This window comes from Engraulis encrasicolus, chromosome 9 (assembly GCF_034702125.1).
Source record: "Engraulis encrasicolus isolate BLACKSEA-1 chromosome 9, IST_EnEncr_1.0, whole genome shotgun sequence".
Classification (NCBI taxonomy): Eukaryota; Metazoa; Chordata; class Actinopteri; order Clupeiformes; family Engraulidae; genus Engraulis; species Engraulis encrasicolus.
In genome coordinates this window covers 32864193-32881692 of record NC_085865.1, presented here as the reverse complement: position 1 = coordinate 32881692, position 17500 = coordinate 32864193, and the positions used below count along the sequence as shown (strand labels likewise).

Sequence of the window (17500 nt, the reverse complement as noted above, 5' to 3'; positions counted from 1 at the left end):
GACCTTGGTGGTGTTAATGAGTGTGTATGACTCTCTGTCTGTCTGTCTCTGTCTTTCTGTCTGTCTGTCTGTCTGTCTGTCTGTTTCTTTACATAGTTGTGTGTGCATGTGTGTGTGACTGTGTGTGAATGTGAATGTGAATGTGTGTGTGTGTGTGTGTGTGTGTGTGTGTGTGTGTGTGTGTGTGTGTGTGTGTGTGTGTGTGTGTGTGTGTGTGTGTGTGTGTGTGTGTGTGTGTGTGTGTGTTTGTTTGTGTGTGTGTGTGTGTGTGTGCGTGTGTGTGTGCATGTGGGCTTGCATGCATGCATACGTATGTGTTTGTGTGTTTGTCTGCTGCGTGTGTGGCGTGGTGTGTGTGAGGTTTGTAATGAATGGTTGTTGCGTGAAGCTAGCACGAGAGAGACAGAGAGAGAGAGAGAGAGAGAGAGAGAGAGAGAGAGAGAGAGAGAGAGAGAGAGAGGGAGTCTGCATCTATTTCCATACATTAACCTTCAGCCAACTCTTTTGGGTTCCCTCCCAGTCAGGGTTCTGGTGCTCGGCGGGGGGCTGAGTGTCCAAAACACTCACACAGCACACACACACACACACACACACACACACACACACACACACACACACACACACACACACACACACACACACACACACACACACACACACACACACACGTCTGCAATTAATGCTGCACCACCTGCAGCTAGCTCACACAGCACACACACACGCACACAGACACAGACACACAGACACACAGACACACAGACACACAGACACAGACACACACACACAGGGCCGCTGACAGTTTTGGTCGGGCCCAGGACAAAGTCATCTGAATTGGCCCCCCAGCCTAATAGATACAATGTAATGAGGACCCAATTTCAGGGCGCCTCTCTCTCTGGGCCCGGGACAACTGTCCCTTTAATTCCCCCCTGTCAGCACCCCTGCACACATGCACGCACCCACACGAACACTCGCACGCACGCACGTACGTACGTACGCACGCACACGAACACACGCACACACACACACACACACACACACACACACACACACACACACACGCACACACGCACACACGCACACACACACACACACACACACACACACACACACACACACACACACACACACACACACACAAGCAAACTCACATACACACACCCCTCACAGTTGCCTCACAAAGTCAGACACAAATGTAAACTGTAGATGTAACTTTCAGCACACCAAAGAACACACATACAGTGCACTCACACACAAGCACACATGCACACATGCATGTACAGTATGCATCACAGTGTTAATTTCGTGACGAAATATTTTCGTCATAATTATCGTAAACGATTGTTTTTCCCCTGACGACAATAAAACGATGACGAAAAAAACAGCATGCGTTTGTACGAAAAATATAACGATATTGATTTATATTTTCGTCAAAAAAATGTGACTACAATACCACCGGAGACGAAAACCAATAGGAATCATTTTTGTTAATATGTCACTGAAACATTGAAAAAGAATTGCCTGCTATTTCGCAAGTTGCGACCCTCATCTCAGCTGCTCCGCGTCTCTCTCCTCCCCTCCCTCACACATACACGCAGGCGTCGGTGCTGCACACCCGTGACATTTTTTAACAGCAGTAGCCTACTTTTCAGTGCAATCCTGGCTGGAAAAAGTATTGTTGCCCATTTATCCATGACAAAGTTTATGCAGTCATGAAATAGTGGTGGTGCTGTCGCATAGTAGCAAACATCTTACGATACATTTTTACGCAACTTCTCCACTCCCTGTCGCATTCATGAGCATGCTACCCGACGGTCGTTGTCTGATCTTTTCTCAATGTTCGCTAATGTTTGTAATTTAAGGGTCTATGTCTATGCGTAGGCACAAGCCTTCTGATAAGAATCACTGTAGTGCCGATCGCAAAGGATTCGGAAGTGTGGAGTTTTGCAACTTGTTTCAGTCAAGGACACTGAGATAGGAAGTGAACGGCCCTTCCACGCGTTCACTGTGTTATTGCAATAAAGTCTTGCGAATCCATGCAACCATGCACACAACCATGTCAACGAGAGCGTGTATGCCATCACAACTTTGCATCAGGCAAATAATATGCAACAGCTTGCAATACGCGCACTAGAGAGAGAGAGAGAGAGAGAGAGAGAGAGAGAGAGAGAGAGAGAGAGAGAGAGAGAGAGAGGCGTCTTCCAACAGGTGACATTGTAACGCTTGCATACAGTAACCTGACTACTGTACCCCGCGATGCTCTTCATTAGCCCACTGGTAGGCTAGGTTAAGTATTTTTTCATAACGCGCAGTCCCGTTTTCCCCCGAAGTCGTTCTAAAATATCGACAGAGATTTATGAGTGTCGCGGCCATGATTTTTTTTACACATTAGACGAACTGGCTTATAAGACGCTCTGGCAGTTTTTTATGATTACAATGTCATTTTAATCATTGATTCCCCCAAACTGTGTTTTAGTTTGACAATATTATAGAGAAGTGTAGACAAGAGGAAATTAATGTAATATTTTAGTTGACTAAAATTATTTTAGATTTCGTTGACTAAAATTGTATGAATTTTAGTCGACTAAAACTAGACTAAAATAAAAATTATTTAGATGACTAAATTTTGACTAAAACTAAAATTACATTTTCGTCAAGAGACTAAAACTAAAACTAAATTAAAAATTCCTGCCAAAATTAACACTGATGCATCATGTACAAATCATAATCAACCATGAAATTGCAACTCTTTGACTCATATCTGAAACTTGTTGCAATGTAAATATACATAGGCCTATTAACAAAATCTCAACAAAGCCAGGATCCAACCGATTCAGCACACCACACTCACAGACCCAGCATTAAGGCAGTGAACCACCTGTGGCTCATGCACTCTCACACATACAGTACAGACTAGCACTCTCACAAAGGTGCAAATTGGGTTTCAACTTTTAACACACAGATGCATGCAGGCGTGCACACACACATAGAGACAGAGGTGTACACACTGACACATACTCTGTCAATTTGCAACTCTTCCATACATAAAATTATATTTTCATCCCAACTGTAGGTTACTTTTAATTTATGTTGCACTGCTGACACACAGCAACACACAGAAATCCCATGCAACAATGTCAGGATCAAATTGTTTCAACGCACCACATCCACACTTCTACAATGAATGCACTACCACCTTTGTATCACTCACACAGACTAGCTGTTTCCCACAGGGACAAACTATGGAGGTTTTAACTCTTCGCATATGAGTGATTCTCTAATTCGCCTACACTTTTAAGTCCGTGGATTTTATTTGGCAATTCCACTAACTATTAACTGCATCCAATGATGTTTTGGACATTAGAAAACATTTATCTTTCATATAATACAGAAAGTGTAGATATAGCATTATTTCCCTCAGCAAGAATGAATATTTAATACTGGTTTTGGGCGTTTTCATGCCGTCCTGTTTTCCAAATGTCAGATTCAGTCTTCATATTAGCATGTAAAGAAACTTGTTTTGCCCAAGACGATTGCAAATGTTGATTCACAGTAATCATCACAATATGACAAAACTGTCAGAAAGACCACTGTCCTTTCCATTATACATGACATTTGCCATTTTGTGTGTGTCCACGAAAACTGTGTTAACCGTGTCACGGTCTGAAACCTCCTCCATAAATCAGTAATGGTTTGGTCTTAGGCCATACGAATAACATCACGTGATGTCATAACCTCTTTGGCAGGATACGGGAAGACTTTTTTGTTAAATTTTGAGCTCCATCCTTCCATAATTTAATCCATTCTTTTTCATGTTCTCATAGCGGGAAAATTGCCTGTCAACTGTGTTATCAACATATTCATAAGAATCTGAATTAGAAATCACATGTAGAAAAACACAGATAAAGCATACATATACATGAATTGATTAAGGTGTTGTGGTGGAACTTCTGAGGTCCTCAGTTAGCACAACACCATAAAAATGGCTGAAATGTCAACGGTGTTACCGTCAATGGTGTTACAATTAAGTATGACAGTCAGGGTTGCCAGATGAGGCTGATGATTTCCAGCCCAAAAAATGATCAAAATCCGCCCTAAAAACCCGCCCAATTCTATTGATTTATATGGCAGTGGGAAGGTTTTTCTGTTAGATGCCATTTTTACCCTCACACGGCCATCCTAAGCAGCCCAATTGGGCGGGAACCAGCCCAATCTGGCAACACTGATGACAGTTGAGGAGGAGTATGTTTTTTGCCAATTTATATCCATATTGACAGACAAACAAACAAAATAATTTGTGTTCTAGGGAGATGGGTTTGTCTGCTCTGTTTTTTTCTCCTAAAAAAGTGCCGACTTGTTCCCCTGCACTGTTGACCGTAACACAGTTGAGTAACACGGTTGACTGTTTTGAAAGTGTTTTTGCGCTATTGATCCCTTATGTGTTGGAAAAATCCTATGAACATACACTAGGGATTATCTCTGGAGAAGGAAGTCTTGTGTAAGGAGGGTGACTATATTCAAATCAGACGTTACAGGGATTTATGATGAAAAATGTGTCAGTCTGTATCACAGTGACTCATAAAAACCTACTTATGAAGCTCAACAATCACATTTTCTATATCAGTTGCACAGATTAATGACAACATTACTGCTAAGGGACATAAGCACTTTCAAACATATATTGTTTCAACTCTGTAGTATTTTTATATATGTTTGAAATGACATAGTATTTGTCCATAACACTGTTGACAAAATAATTAAGCAAATGTTCGCTTTCATTAGAGTATTTATCAAATGATTTAAGATTAAGCTTGGCAATTTGTTTGTTTGGAAACTTAAATATATACACTATGTAAACATCTAGGTCATTTAGTTGAAAAAAAATACTGATAATTGACATTTTGCTTTTGCCAAAAGCGTAGGGGAATCGTAGAATCACTCTTAAATGTGAATGAATAAGCATAAAAACCCACAGGCGTGCAGACATATAAACACATAAACACACAAACACACTCACACACAGCATACACAAATAATAATCAACCATCATATTGCAACTCTTTCATATGTAAAATAACTAAACTTTTTTTTTTAATCAGAGCTGTATTTGCTGCATGGCTCAGTCACACCAGCAACATATGTGGGTAGATGACAGTTAGGCAGAAAAAAAAACAGTTTTTTCACAAAACATTGTATATGAGGGAAAAAAGTATATGTCTACGTAGTGCAGCAATTAATATTTCAAAAAATCCAAGTGGTCACAATATTGGTCTATTAATTGTTTATTTATTTACGTTGATAAAGCAATTTGCTGATGTGTCCTTTGGTGTGACATTAAGAAATAAATATATTAAGTAATGTAGAAATGGCTTGATGGAGTTTTATGAACATTGTTACACTCTTCATATTTATTGATTTTTTTAAAGTCTTAATTTAATGAGAAATAACCATTTAAGGATTTTTTTCCCATTAGAGGTGAGCTTATTAGAAACCTTCGAGGAAATATAGGGATATCTTTCTTTTTAAATGTTCAAAATTGTCCGAATTTATACTAACATTTCAGAGATGATAATGTGTTCTTCCCTAATGCAATATTCAGTGTTTATCAAATTTATTGTTAAGCTCAAACAAATATTTGAGCATTTTAAAAATGTCACACTAAATTCATGTCACACTAAAGGACAGAAATGCAAAACTGAGCCAGAAACAAATGTATCAACATGATTATTTTGTCTTTTGATCATAATGTAATGTTGTAGTCAATATTGACCTACACTTTATGCTTATAAGTCTTTAAGTCATAGATTATCAGCCTATCGTAACACTTAATGACAGCCATGCGGACAAACAAACATGACAGCCATGCGGTCATTAAATTTAGCCTGCAGAGCTCATAAGACTCATACTGAAGTGTGACGTTGGCATGACCATCACACCTCACCCTCTTTGTAGGTATGCTATGACTGTCACACCATTGAACCTGTAGTGTGTAGTGGCCAGTGCCTGTTTGGTATCTCAAGCTGGACAGCACATTTATGCTATATTGAGCTCTCCACAGCATACTTTATTCATCTATACTTCTCTATACTCTCTCACTCATCTTTCCTTCACTGTTACCGTTGTATTTTATGGTTTCAAAGCACCATTAATGACATTTTATATCCTTTGACAGTATCTAGAATCAACAGCAAATATTCATCAACAATGCATCAAAGTATAAATTCCAATGGCCAATAAAAGAATAAGTAATTTGAATACACAATATTTATCTAGTCAAACAACAAAATAAACAAAAAATGTACAACCAGTTGTTTTAAAACCTATTTCTCAGATATCTAGTCCTTTGGTGTGACCTGTTTGTCCTTTGGTGTGATACTTCAAAGTGTCACACCATAGGACTTTTACCATCACACCATAGGACTTTTGAGCTTTTGAGTTAATTTAAAGCCATGTCGTTGCCAACTGAAATACAATTTCACCTTTAGTAAGATGCATTTTCATACATCTACATAAGAAAAAAATATGAAAAATATACACTATTGTCAAAATGTATTTTATGGCTGTCACACCAAAGGACTACAAAACTAATACATCTTGTGGTAGCAAAACATAATTGATTGATTGAAGAACTCTGAGAGAAAAACCTAAAATCCACCCTTGCCATTGGCTTCTTAAGGGTCTAAAGTCACAATTTATGTTCCGCTGGAGCTTCAACAATAGATAATTATCCACAGAATTAACCAAAAATATGATGTCACACCACAGGACATTGTTTTCTGTGACAAAGTTTCATAAGTCCATACGGTCTCAGAAAAACAGGAAAAAAAATAAGCATTGCCACTTGCTAAAATAGACACCTTGAAAAACATGCCAGGGTTGTTTAGACAAATGACTGAGCTTTGATTATTTGTTTAAAAATGTTTTAATATGGAGAACCAGGCTTGCCTCAGTCACACCATAGGACAAATGTGACATTTGACTCAAAATTAAGTATACTTATTTAAGCTCTGGATTTATTACACATTACTTTTTCACAACAACGACATTAGTTTAATCATTTAAAGCATTGACAATTTTGAAAGCATAAATTTACTTACAGTAATTTTAAGAGCCTGCGACAGCAAAATTTACACGTCACGTCATCTACCCACGTATGTTGCAACGCCAAAAAATACTAACAGGTGAAATCACAAAAAGGTAGAGTCATAGATACAGTACTACATACATGTTGGGTTACACTTGATGTGTCACTTTGTATGAAGGATTCATGACTGTTTCGTAAGACATTCATAGCAAACCTTTCATTAACATGGAAGACAAAAGGACAGAAACTTGTCAAAATAAAAGCTTCATCTAACCCCCTCATCTAACCCCCAATGCTGCTTTGTTTATCTTTTATTTTGACAAGTTGCTGTTCTTTCATCTTCCACGTTCATGAAAGTTTTGGCATGACTGTCGAATGAAAAAGCCTTGAATGCTCCATGCAAAGAGTATAAAAGCTGTTATGAATCTGCTCTGCAGGGACATGTCAAGTAAAGTGTTACCGTATGCTGCAATGGCAAAACTAATACATGAAGTCCAGAATCAAACATGTACTGTACCACTGTATATACTGAAATGCTAATACACAGTAACAAACACGATCCAAAAATAGAGCTAGTGTCTAGCAGTTTCAACGCACCACAGTCACAAGCCTGCAATTAATGTAGCACCGCCTGCTGCTGTCTCACACAGTCTCACAGAGAGGCAAATTGGTTTTAATTTTTACTTCACACTCACAGGTGTACGCACATACATATAAAGGCAATGACACACGCACACACACACACGCTCACACACAAGCACGCACGCACGCACGCACGCACGCACGCACGCACGCACGCACGCACGCACGCACGCACGCACGCACGCACGCACGCACGCACACTCACTCACTCACTCACTCACTCACTTACTCCCCCCTACCCCACACTAACACTCAATCTTAATCAATCATCAAATTACATCTCTTTCATCTGAAAACAACTAAAAATAGGTTTTTAATCACAATATCAATTTGCTGCCTGGCTACATCACACCAATACAATAAAGTGTATGTTGGACTGAACAGTAATAAACTGGCACCGGCACCGCATTATTTTGGTCAAGGTAGAGGAAGTCAAAGTCAGAGCAGTGGAGCTGGCTGGCTGACTGGGTGAATCGACCGCTACGCCTCGTGCTTCCAGAAACGACCTCCTTAGCGACCTTAATCTCCATAAACAACACTCTCATCTGCCCCAGAGTGTCACCTCTCCTCTTCAAACACGCGCCGGCCAACCGCCAGCGACGCGCAGTGCAAACATCGAGCATCTGTCTGGAACTCTCTCCTGGCAGAGATCAAGAAGGGAGGGAGCGAGTGATGATGAAGGAATGGCAAGAGTATGGGGAGGAGAGAAAAGAGGAGGAGAGGAGAGGAGGTGGATGGAAGGAGGGAGGAAGGGAATGGATGGATGAAAGGGAGGAGAGGAAAGGGTGGTGTAGGAGAGGGAGGTGTAGCAGAGGTTGAAAGGCTAATCCATTCCTGTGAGGAGAGAGATTGCGAGAGAGAGAGAGATTGAGAGAGAGAGAGAGAGAGAGAGAGAGAGAGAGAGAGCACTAAAAAAACAGAAAGCGGCCATTCGTTCAGTCATGGGCTCATTTCCGCCGCTTCAAAGATTCATCTCTTTTAATAAGTCATAGGAGTAAATTACCCGAGCGCCGGCGGGTCACAGAGGGCCTCAGTCAAGGGTCACGAGCAGTAATATCGGCCGAGATTAAAGTTTAACTGCCACTAGAGCGACTGAGCTTCACGGCTTCACAGAATGCTAAATGCTAACTGGAAACACACGGCGCTCAAAGCAAGCAGCTTCAAGGGGCTACTATGACACAACCAGCCAGCTAGAGCCCATGGATATAAAATGCAAGAAAGAGACATTTAAACTTGAATACCAATAGGCTATTTCANAAAAAGTTTTTTTTTTCACGATTTTTGACCTATGGTTCGATACACCCCACGATTTCTGAAATGTATCTCATTTGAAGCTTGGAAGCACTATCACATCATATAATATGGTTGTTTTCTGGAATGAAGGATGACAAAACCTTGAAAAGGCGTATCACGATACTGCCTCCATACATCACGATATAGTATCATGACTGAGTATCACGATTTCTCGGTTCGATCCAATATCATTACAGCCCTAGCACAAATACTTTCCTTAGTGTTCTGCTATGGTGAGGTATAGCCAGGCAGGCAGCTACAAAGTCACTGTGTTTCCACATGGGCTTGAAGCTTTCACACACAGCACAAGGGCAGTAAAGGTGACAACATATCTTTCAGTCCCTCCGTACACCTCCATCCAGGAACCTTATGCCCTCTTACCTCTAAAGCCCTCCAGTGATTCACTCTGTACATCTCTCTCCTATCTCTCCTATCTCTCCCTCTCTCCCTCTCTTGTTCTCTCTCCCGCTCCCTCCCTCCCTCGCACCCTCGCACGCACGCACGCAGACACGCACGCAGGCAAGCACACACACAAACAGGATTCCGTGTCCTCGGCTCTTCCGTGGTGCCCTATATCTGACACGGGGAGTGTCCCCCCTCGAGGTGCCCTATCTCTGGCCCTGTCAGCGTGACCTGTGCCCTCACCAGCTCCTGCTCTGGAGCTCACTGTCTTCTTATCGGACCTTGTGTTCTGATCTGTCCCCAGAATGTACACACACATTCGCACCTACACACACAGAGAGAAACACACACAACCCCCCCCCCCCCCCCACACACACACACACACACAGACACACACACAGAAGAACAAGCAGGCACACACACACACACCCACACACACACACACACACACACACACACACACACACACACACACACACCTGTCTTAGCACCTGCTCTGGGCTCACTGTCTCCTTATCTGCCTCCGATGTCCTGCACCCTGAATACAACTCAGCTGCTGCAGCTTTCATGATCAAACAAATCTGCTCTGTGCCAACTAGTATGGACTCTCTCTCTCTCTCTCTCTCTCTCTCTCTCTCTCTCTCTCTCTCTCTCTCTGTAATGTCTCAGAGTACGATTAACTCTGATATTTGTGTCTTTGACTCTCTAATGAGTTGAATTAGCACTGTAAAATGCGCTGAGCAGAGAATCACTCTCTATGCCCTCTCACTCTCTCACTATCTCTTGTGTTTCATAGATGGTGTCGCTGTTTTATAGGCAATTAGACTTTGTAGGTCTTAACTGACAGGATAGCCAGTAAAAGGTCCCATATTCATGTTGCTCATTAGGCTACGACCTTATTTCACATTGGAAAGAACAAAAGTCAAGTACGATAACGGTGCAGGGTTGTTTAACTTTTCGTTGTAAATGATTCTTCGCTGCATTGTGTGTGTGTGTGTGTGTGTGTGTGTGTGTGTGTGTGTGTGTGTGTGTGTGTGTGTGTGTGTGTGTGTGTGTGTGTGTGTGTGTGTGTGTGTGTGTGTGTGTGTGTGTGTGTGTGTGAGTCTGTGAGTCTGTGTGTCTGTGTGTGCATGAACACGTGGAAGTGCTTATGTGTCAGTTCAAGGACATGCGTGTGTGTGTGTGAGAGTGTCTGTGTACACGAAAAAACACAATACTGTTAAAATTGACTATGACTATGCACATTTTCTTTTTTCATGGTCGGTGCGTGATCTGGGTTTAGAGACAGTTTGCTGTGTACCCAGCCTCACAGAGGAAATGGGCAGTCATGGGTAAGCGGTTAGGGCGTCAGACTTGCAGCCCAAAGGTTGCCGGTTCGACTCCCGACCCGCCAGGTTGGTGGGGGGAGTAATCAACCAGTGCTCTCCCCCATCCTCCTCCATGACTGAGGTACCCTGAGCATGGTACCGTCCCACCGCACTGCTCCCCAGGGGCGCCATTGAGGGCTGCCCCCTGCACGGGTGAGGCATGAATGCAATTTTGTCGTGTGCAGTGCGCAGTGTTCACTTGTGTGCTGTGGAGTGCTGTGTCACAATGACAATGGGAGTTGGAGTTTCCAAGTTAGGCTTTCTTTTCACTTTCAAAGGAAAGGGGAAATGTCATGCCGGACCCAACAGTCTTCCTCTCCTTGCTAATGGTAGGAAATGCTGTGGTAACCAATCTATTCCCAACCCCTCAACCAATACACACACACACACACACACACACAAACACGCACGCACACACATACAGAAATACACACACACACACACACACACACACACACACACACACACACACACACACACACACACACACACACACACACACACACACACACACACACGCACGCACGCACGCACACATGCACGCACACGCCATTGTTCCCACTGAGAGCGAGAGTTGATAATGAGGAGGTTGCCTGCCAAAACTAGGACACTAATCAAGGCAGAGCAGAACGAATTCATTAGCGAAGTGACACACACACACAAGCACACACACACACACACACACACACACACACACACACACACACACACACACACACACACACACACACACACACACACACACACACACACACACACACACACACACACACACACACACACACACACACACACACACACGCACAGTCACTACACATGCACAGTCACTCTGGTGCACCCAGGCACCCAGAACGAGCAGCATTTGTATCGACACACTATTACACACTACCCCGCCTTCACACATGCACGCACACAAGCACACACGCACACACACACACACACCACTAGACTGTCATTTCCTCTAACACAGACACATATTAATCTCCTTCTCACACACACATAAAATTGTCACACACCCAGAAGACACATGCACACGTCACAAGGAGACAAAGTTGACATGTGTATCCCCTCTGCAGGCATCCTGTCATTGAGAATAAATGCTCTCCTAGTTTGTTTGCAGAGCGAGTGTCTTGTCTTATGCCTCATGCCTTTGGGCCCAAAATACTCAGCAAAGCACAGCAACCAGAATCACACGCACGCACGCACTCATGCACGCACTCACACACACACGCATGCACGCACGCACGCACGCACGCACGCATGCACGCACGCACGCACGCACGCACGCACACAGACACACACACACATGCGCACACACATCCATACCCATACACTTAATACAGTACATAATGCACACACACATACTGAAAACAGCTTCTATGATTGGTCGACCTTACCTTCGTAGAGCCAATCGCTGAGCCCGTTGAAGATGACACCTTCTTTGCCACTGGACACCAGACGGATAGATCGCTTGTCCACAGTGGCCCGGTAGTAGATGTTATTCTCAAATATGAAAATCTGAAAAGAGAGGAGAAAAATGAGAGAGGAAGAAAGAGAACGTGTGAGACAGGGCTAAAAAGGAGGAGGCAGACAGACAGAATGATATGTGCACAGGATCAGTAGTAGATGTTATTCTGAAATATGAAAATCTGAAAGAGAGAAAAGTGAGGTGAGACAGGGGGGAGGGGGAGGGAGAGAGAGAGAGAGAGAGAGAGAGAGAGAGAGAGAGAGAGAGAGAGAGAGAGAGAGAGAGAGAGATAGAGAGAAAAACGAGTGACAGAGGGGTAAAAAAGGGAGGAGGAGGATAACAGATGGAATGATATATGAAGAGATCGATAGCTACTCCTGTGCGATGAAGAACCAGCGATCATGATGGATTATGCTTGTAACCTGTGGTGTTTTCTTTTATTATTATTATTTTGTCAGTGTGTTACTGACAAAACAGGGTATGTTGCACTTTAGGTGGGCAGACAGACACACACACACAAACGTGTGCAAACATACACAGGTGCACGCACATTGGGGAATGGCACACACATACAGTACGTAGGTTAGTGGTGCGCACATCCAAGACGCAGGTGCATGACAAAAGGCCAGAATACTGTAAAAGAAGAATGTCCGCACACTGCTCCCGTCTTTTTTGACCATAGTAGTCTCAAGTAGTTCTCACTTGAGAAAAAAATAAAAAAGCAACACGGGAGCAGTGTGCGGACATTCTTCTTTGTTTTTACACACATACAGTACACAATGGCACACGCATACAGTATAATAGTACACACAGACAGACACACACAGACACCACAGTCGCAGACTAATGCACACAGACACGTACACATACAGACACACACACACACACACACACACACACACACACACACACACACACACACACACACACACACACACACACACACACACACACACACACACACACACACACACACACACACACACACACACACACACACACACACGCACTTATTTCACCCACTCACTAATACTTGTACTCAACAGCCCGACCACCCTACTGTTTATGTCCCTTATCAATCAATCACAGCATCTTGCATCTTGAGAGACAATCAAAGGCTCCCGCCACTCAGCTCTTTCCCACACTGCACTATTTGATGACACTCATCGCTCATAAATCACTATTATTACAGCATCTACCTCAGATGCACTGGCACACACATTACGCAAAAAAAGAGCACCAGCATTTTAAACTCTCTCTGTTGTTATTCACTAAGAGAGGGCTCTTGTACCAAATGCAATCGAGAGAAAATGTTGAGAATATCATTGCGTTTTTTGCTGTGTACACAAAAGCATATGTACTGTACTTATGTTATGGGTCTGTGGTGGACCAGTGAGCTAAGGCACCTCTACACCGGGGATCTGGGTTCAATTCGAACCTGAGGTTGTTTCGTGATCCTTTCCCTCTCTCTCTCTCCCATTCATTTCCTGTCACACTCTCACTGTCGAGATGATGAAAAAAGGAGGTGCACACAACGCTTGTGTGAAAAATGTATATTGTTGCCGAAAATTTACAACAACTTCTGCTGTACATTTTCGGCTACAATAAACATTTTTCACACAAGCCTTGTGTGCACCACCTTTTTTCATTATCTCGAGTGATTACTACTTTTTGGGAGTGGATGCACCAAGCAGTACACGGGTCTATAGTGTAGGCGCAGACACCGACCTTTGTTGGTTTTTGACACTCTCACTGTCCACACCCTCACAAGCACAAAAAAATACTTTTCAACTAGGGGTGTGTAAAAAGATCGTTCTGACAATGCATAGCGATAACTATTTGCAATATATACGGCATCGATTCATGTCAAGGTATCACAATATTTAATTTACTTTCACAATATACTTAATTGATTCATCGATTTTTTCATAATAATCAAATTTAATTTGCCAGTGGTTCATTTTGTTCGGTAGAGAATAGGTAATATTTCTGTTGTGATGGAAGCTCTCTACCAGGTGCTAAAATGCTAAAATAAAACCAATTGTCTTGAATGTTGTGAATGCTACACAGCATTTGACAAGTAAGCTGTATTTTTACACATCTACAGAAGTAAATATCGCAATGCATTGTGAGAGAATTGCATCGTGGCATGTGTATCGCAACACTTATTGAATCTTGAACCCATCTGCCAATACGCACCCCTGTTTTCAACTCATTAAATATGGGAAGTGCACACACACAGACATGTGCTTCAGTTCCAGAGTGTTATGTATATTTGGGAAGGCCTTCTGTAAGCTTCTCCTCTCACTGTACGACTGGTACTGACTGGAACAAATCTGCTGGGTCGGTGTTTTGGACAAGGACCTGTGAGCCACTGTGAGGCCCTCTCAACATTCACAATGGAAAGACACAGACACTCCTCCACCATCACCACCACCCCCATCACTAATCCCTCCTAAGCCCTGGCATACAGTTGGTCCTTCCTCAGGGGTGGAGTGGTGACATAAGAAGTGAAATAAGAACTATGAATTGGGTAGGTCAGGCCTGTGGAACATTAGATTTTTAAATTAAATGTATGTTTTTCAGTTATTTGTACAGGTGTCTGTATTCATGTGTCCATATATCTTTATGTAAATGTATGCATACTATATACATTATACTTTATGTATGTATGGTATATGGTTCCCAGCAGAGACAGTGTGCCTTTGGAACGTCTTAAGTTGTATTTGCTTCATAAACCACATTATAACATGAATGAACACTTTTAATAGGTCAACGATCTCGTATGCAATATGAAAGATGGGCAAATTCAGTGTATGCAACGGCATGTTTTCTAAACCATAGACTACACATCAGCTACATAGTGTCCATCTGGTACGTCCACTTACTGTATGAACACAACACACTTTCTCACTTTACTCACTGGAACAAATCTGCTGGATCAGTGTTTTGGGTAAGGAGCTCCTGTGAGACATGGAGGCCCTCTCCTCCACTATCACCACCACCCCCATCACTAATCCTTTCTAAGCCCTCCCAAAGGTCCGTCCTCAGGGGTGGAGGGGTGAAATAAGACATGGGTAAACTATGAATTGGGTCATCATCACAGAGAGGTTGTCTTGCGGTACTAGATTGGATATTTCACAGGTACAAACAAGTACACGGTACAAAACAAGCTCTTGAGGTTGTCTTCTTGTACCGCAGTACCTTATATCAGTGTTTCCCAACCAGGTGTACGTGCACCACTAGGGGTATGCGAGCACACTGCAGGGGTACTCGGAAAAATGTAATTTTAGCAAATGCATGGAGCATGGTCACACTGCGATAGAGAAAACGGTAAACAACATGAGTTAGGGGGTACTCGTGGCACAATGAAAAGGCTTAGGGGTTACATGAGACAAAAAAGGTTCGAAAACACTGCCTTAGATGTTTCACAGATATTTTTCATAAATACTGTTTTTGAACAATGCATGCGGCTTTGTAAATATCTCCAAGTGCATGGATTGCAAATATAGAGGGTGTTGTGATTTTAGAATTCAAATGGTTTCAAATACGACAATAGGTAAGATGTGTGAACTCGGTGCTTACAGCAATACACTTTGTGATCAATGGATTGGCACATCAACTGTGTATCGGTCTGCTATATCCACACTGTTTTCTTGCTTTACAAATTACATGTTTTAAAATACTATAGGTAACACTTTACTTGATGCCGGCGTCATTCGTATGACGTGACGGTGTCATAACAATGTCATAACACAGTCATGTCAATGTCATAAACATTATGTCAATGTCATAAACATTTTATGACTGTTATCATTAAGTGACATTCTGTTTGGGCAAAGACAGTCCAAACAATGTCAACTTTTAGTGACCATAACACGTTTATGACATTGACATAATGTTTATGACTCATACATGACTGTGTCATGACACCGTTTTGCAACTGTTAAGACACTGGTCATGGCATGCATATGACGCCGGCGTCAAGTAAAGTGTAACCGTACTGTAGGGATAAGAATAATGTACTGTAAATTCAATATATCTGCTGTACGTTAACTAGTAATTGAATGTGGTTTACGGCACAAATTACACATATAAAGGATTTAGATTGGTATCTATTGATGTGAAAAGTTGTATTTGGTGAGTAAACTGTATAACGAAGTGCATGTATGCAGGTTGACGAAATATGAAAAGTGGGTGAACACAATTTCTTGCATTTAGCCTCTACAAGAGCCATGGTCTCTATAGATCATGGATCTAGTCAGCAAAATGTCTGTCTGCTATTTTCATTTATGAAGGCAAAAGAGTCCAAGTCTTCTAGGGCTCCAAATGACATCAATTACTGTATTTATCTCTCTTATATACTTGACAATATACTTGATTGGCTGATGCTGTGGAAATTAACCTTGCAAAAATGTCTACCTTTGAAGCGGATCTCAAAAATGCCCATCACTGTCCAGCATGATTCAAGAATTGGTAACCATGACAATTCCAATAGCCAAATCAAATCCATTTGGTTACTGGACAATGTACTTTTCTAAGCAAATCATATTAGGTTGCAAATCAAATGGTTATTTCGGTAGTTTGTGAGTACAAAATCCAATCATGAACACAAATGGGAGTTAAGAAAGATAATGGCCTGGAGCTTTCAGTGGGGATGATGACTGGGTGGATGTGGGGCAAAGCGAGAAATCAATCCAATCTTCTTTAATTTCCTTTGGGATGAATAAAGTAGCTCTGCTCTACTACTCTTATTTCTCCTATAACTCAATTCTTGGCCTGTATCTTGCATCCATTATTTCCATGGACATGGTCAACAGCATGACCATTAACTCTTACGTAAGTACAGCGCATTTGCCTGGGGCAGGCTGGGTAGTCTCAATGGTAACAGTAGGCTATAGAGAAGCTAATCACTTTAATAACTCTGTGTAGATAATAGAGCTCCATGGTCCCAGCTTTGGACTCCATGTCTGTCTGCTTTGCGCCTGTGAGTCTGCAAGTGAGCCGAACTACATCCAAAGCCGCAGACATATAGAACCACATGTATTTTGGTCTGCACATACAGTACTGTATAGCAGCAATCACAGATGATTGCACAGTACTGCATGCTAAGTACTGAGGGAGTGTCATTATATGAGGAAAGGGTACCTATTTTTTGGCTTAGTATTTAGTATTTGGTACCATTTATGTCATGAATGGAATAGGAGAGTGGAGATGACTGACAAGGAAAGAGTGGAAGAGATTTTT

The 17500-nt window shown here is 42.1% G+C and overlaps 1 protein-coding gene across 1 annotated transcript in view; it reads right to left on the bottom strand.

Moving 5' to 3' along the window:
* Positions 1-17500, bottom strand: part of dpp6a (dipeptidyl-peptidase 6a) — a 521189-nt gene that overhangs the window by 58959 nt on the left and 444730 nt on the right. Inside the window, exon 9 of the mRNA XM_063206930.1 lies at positions 12183-12303. Coding sequence (XP_063063000.1) covers positions 12183-12303 — 121 coding nt within the window. The remainder of the gene's footprint in view (positions 1-12182; positions 12304-17500) is intronic.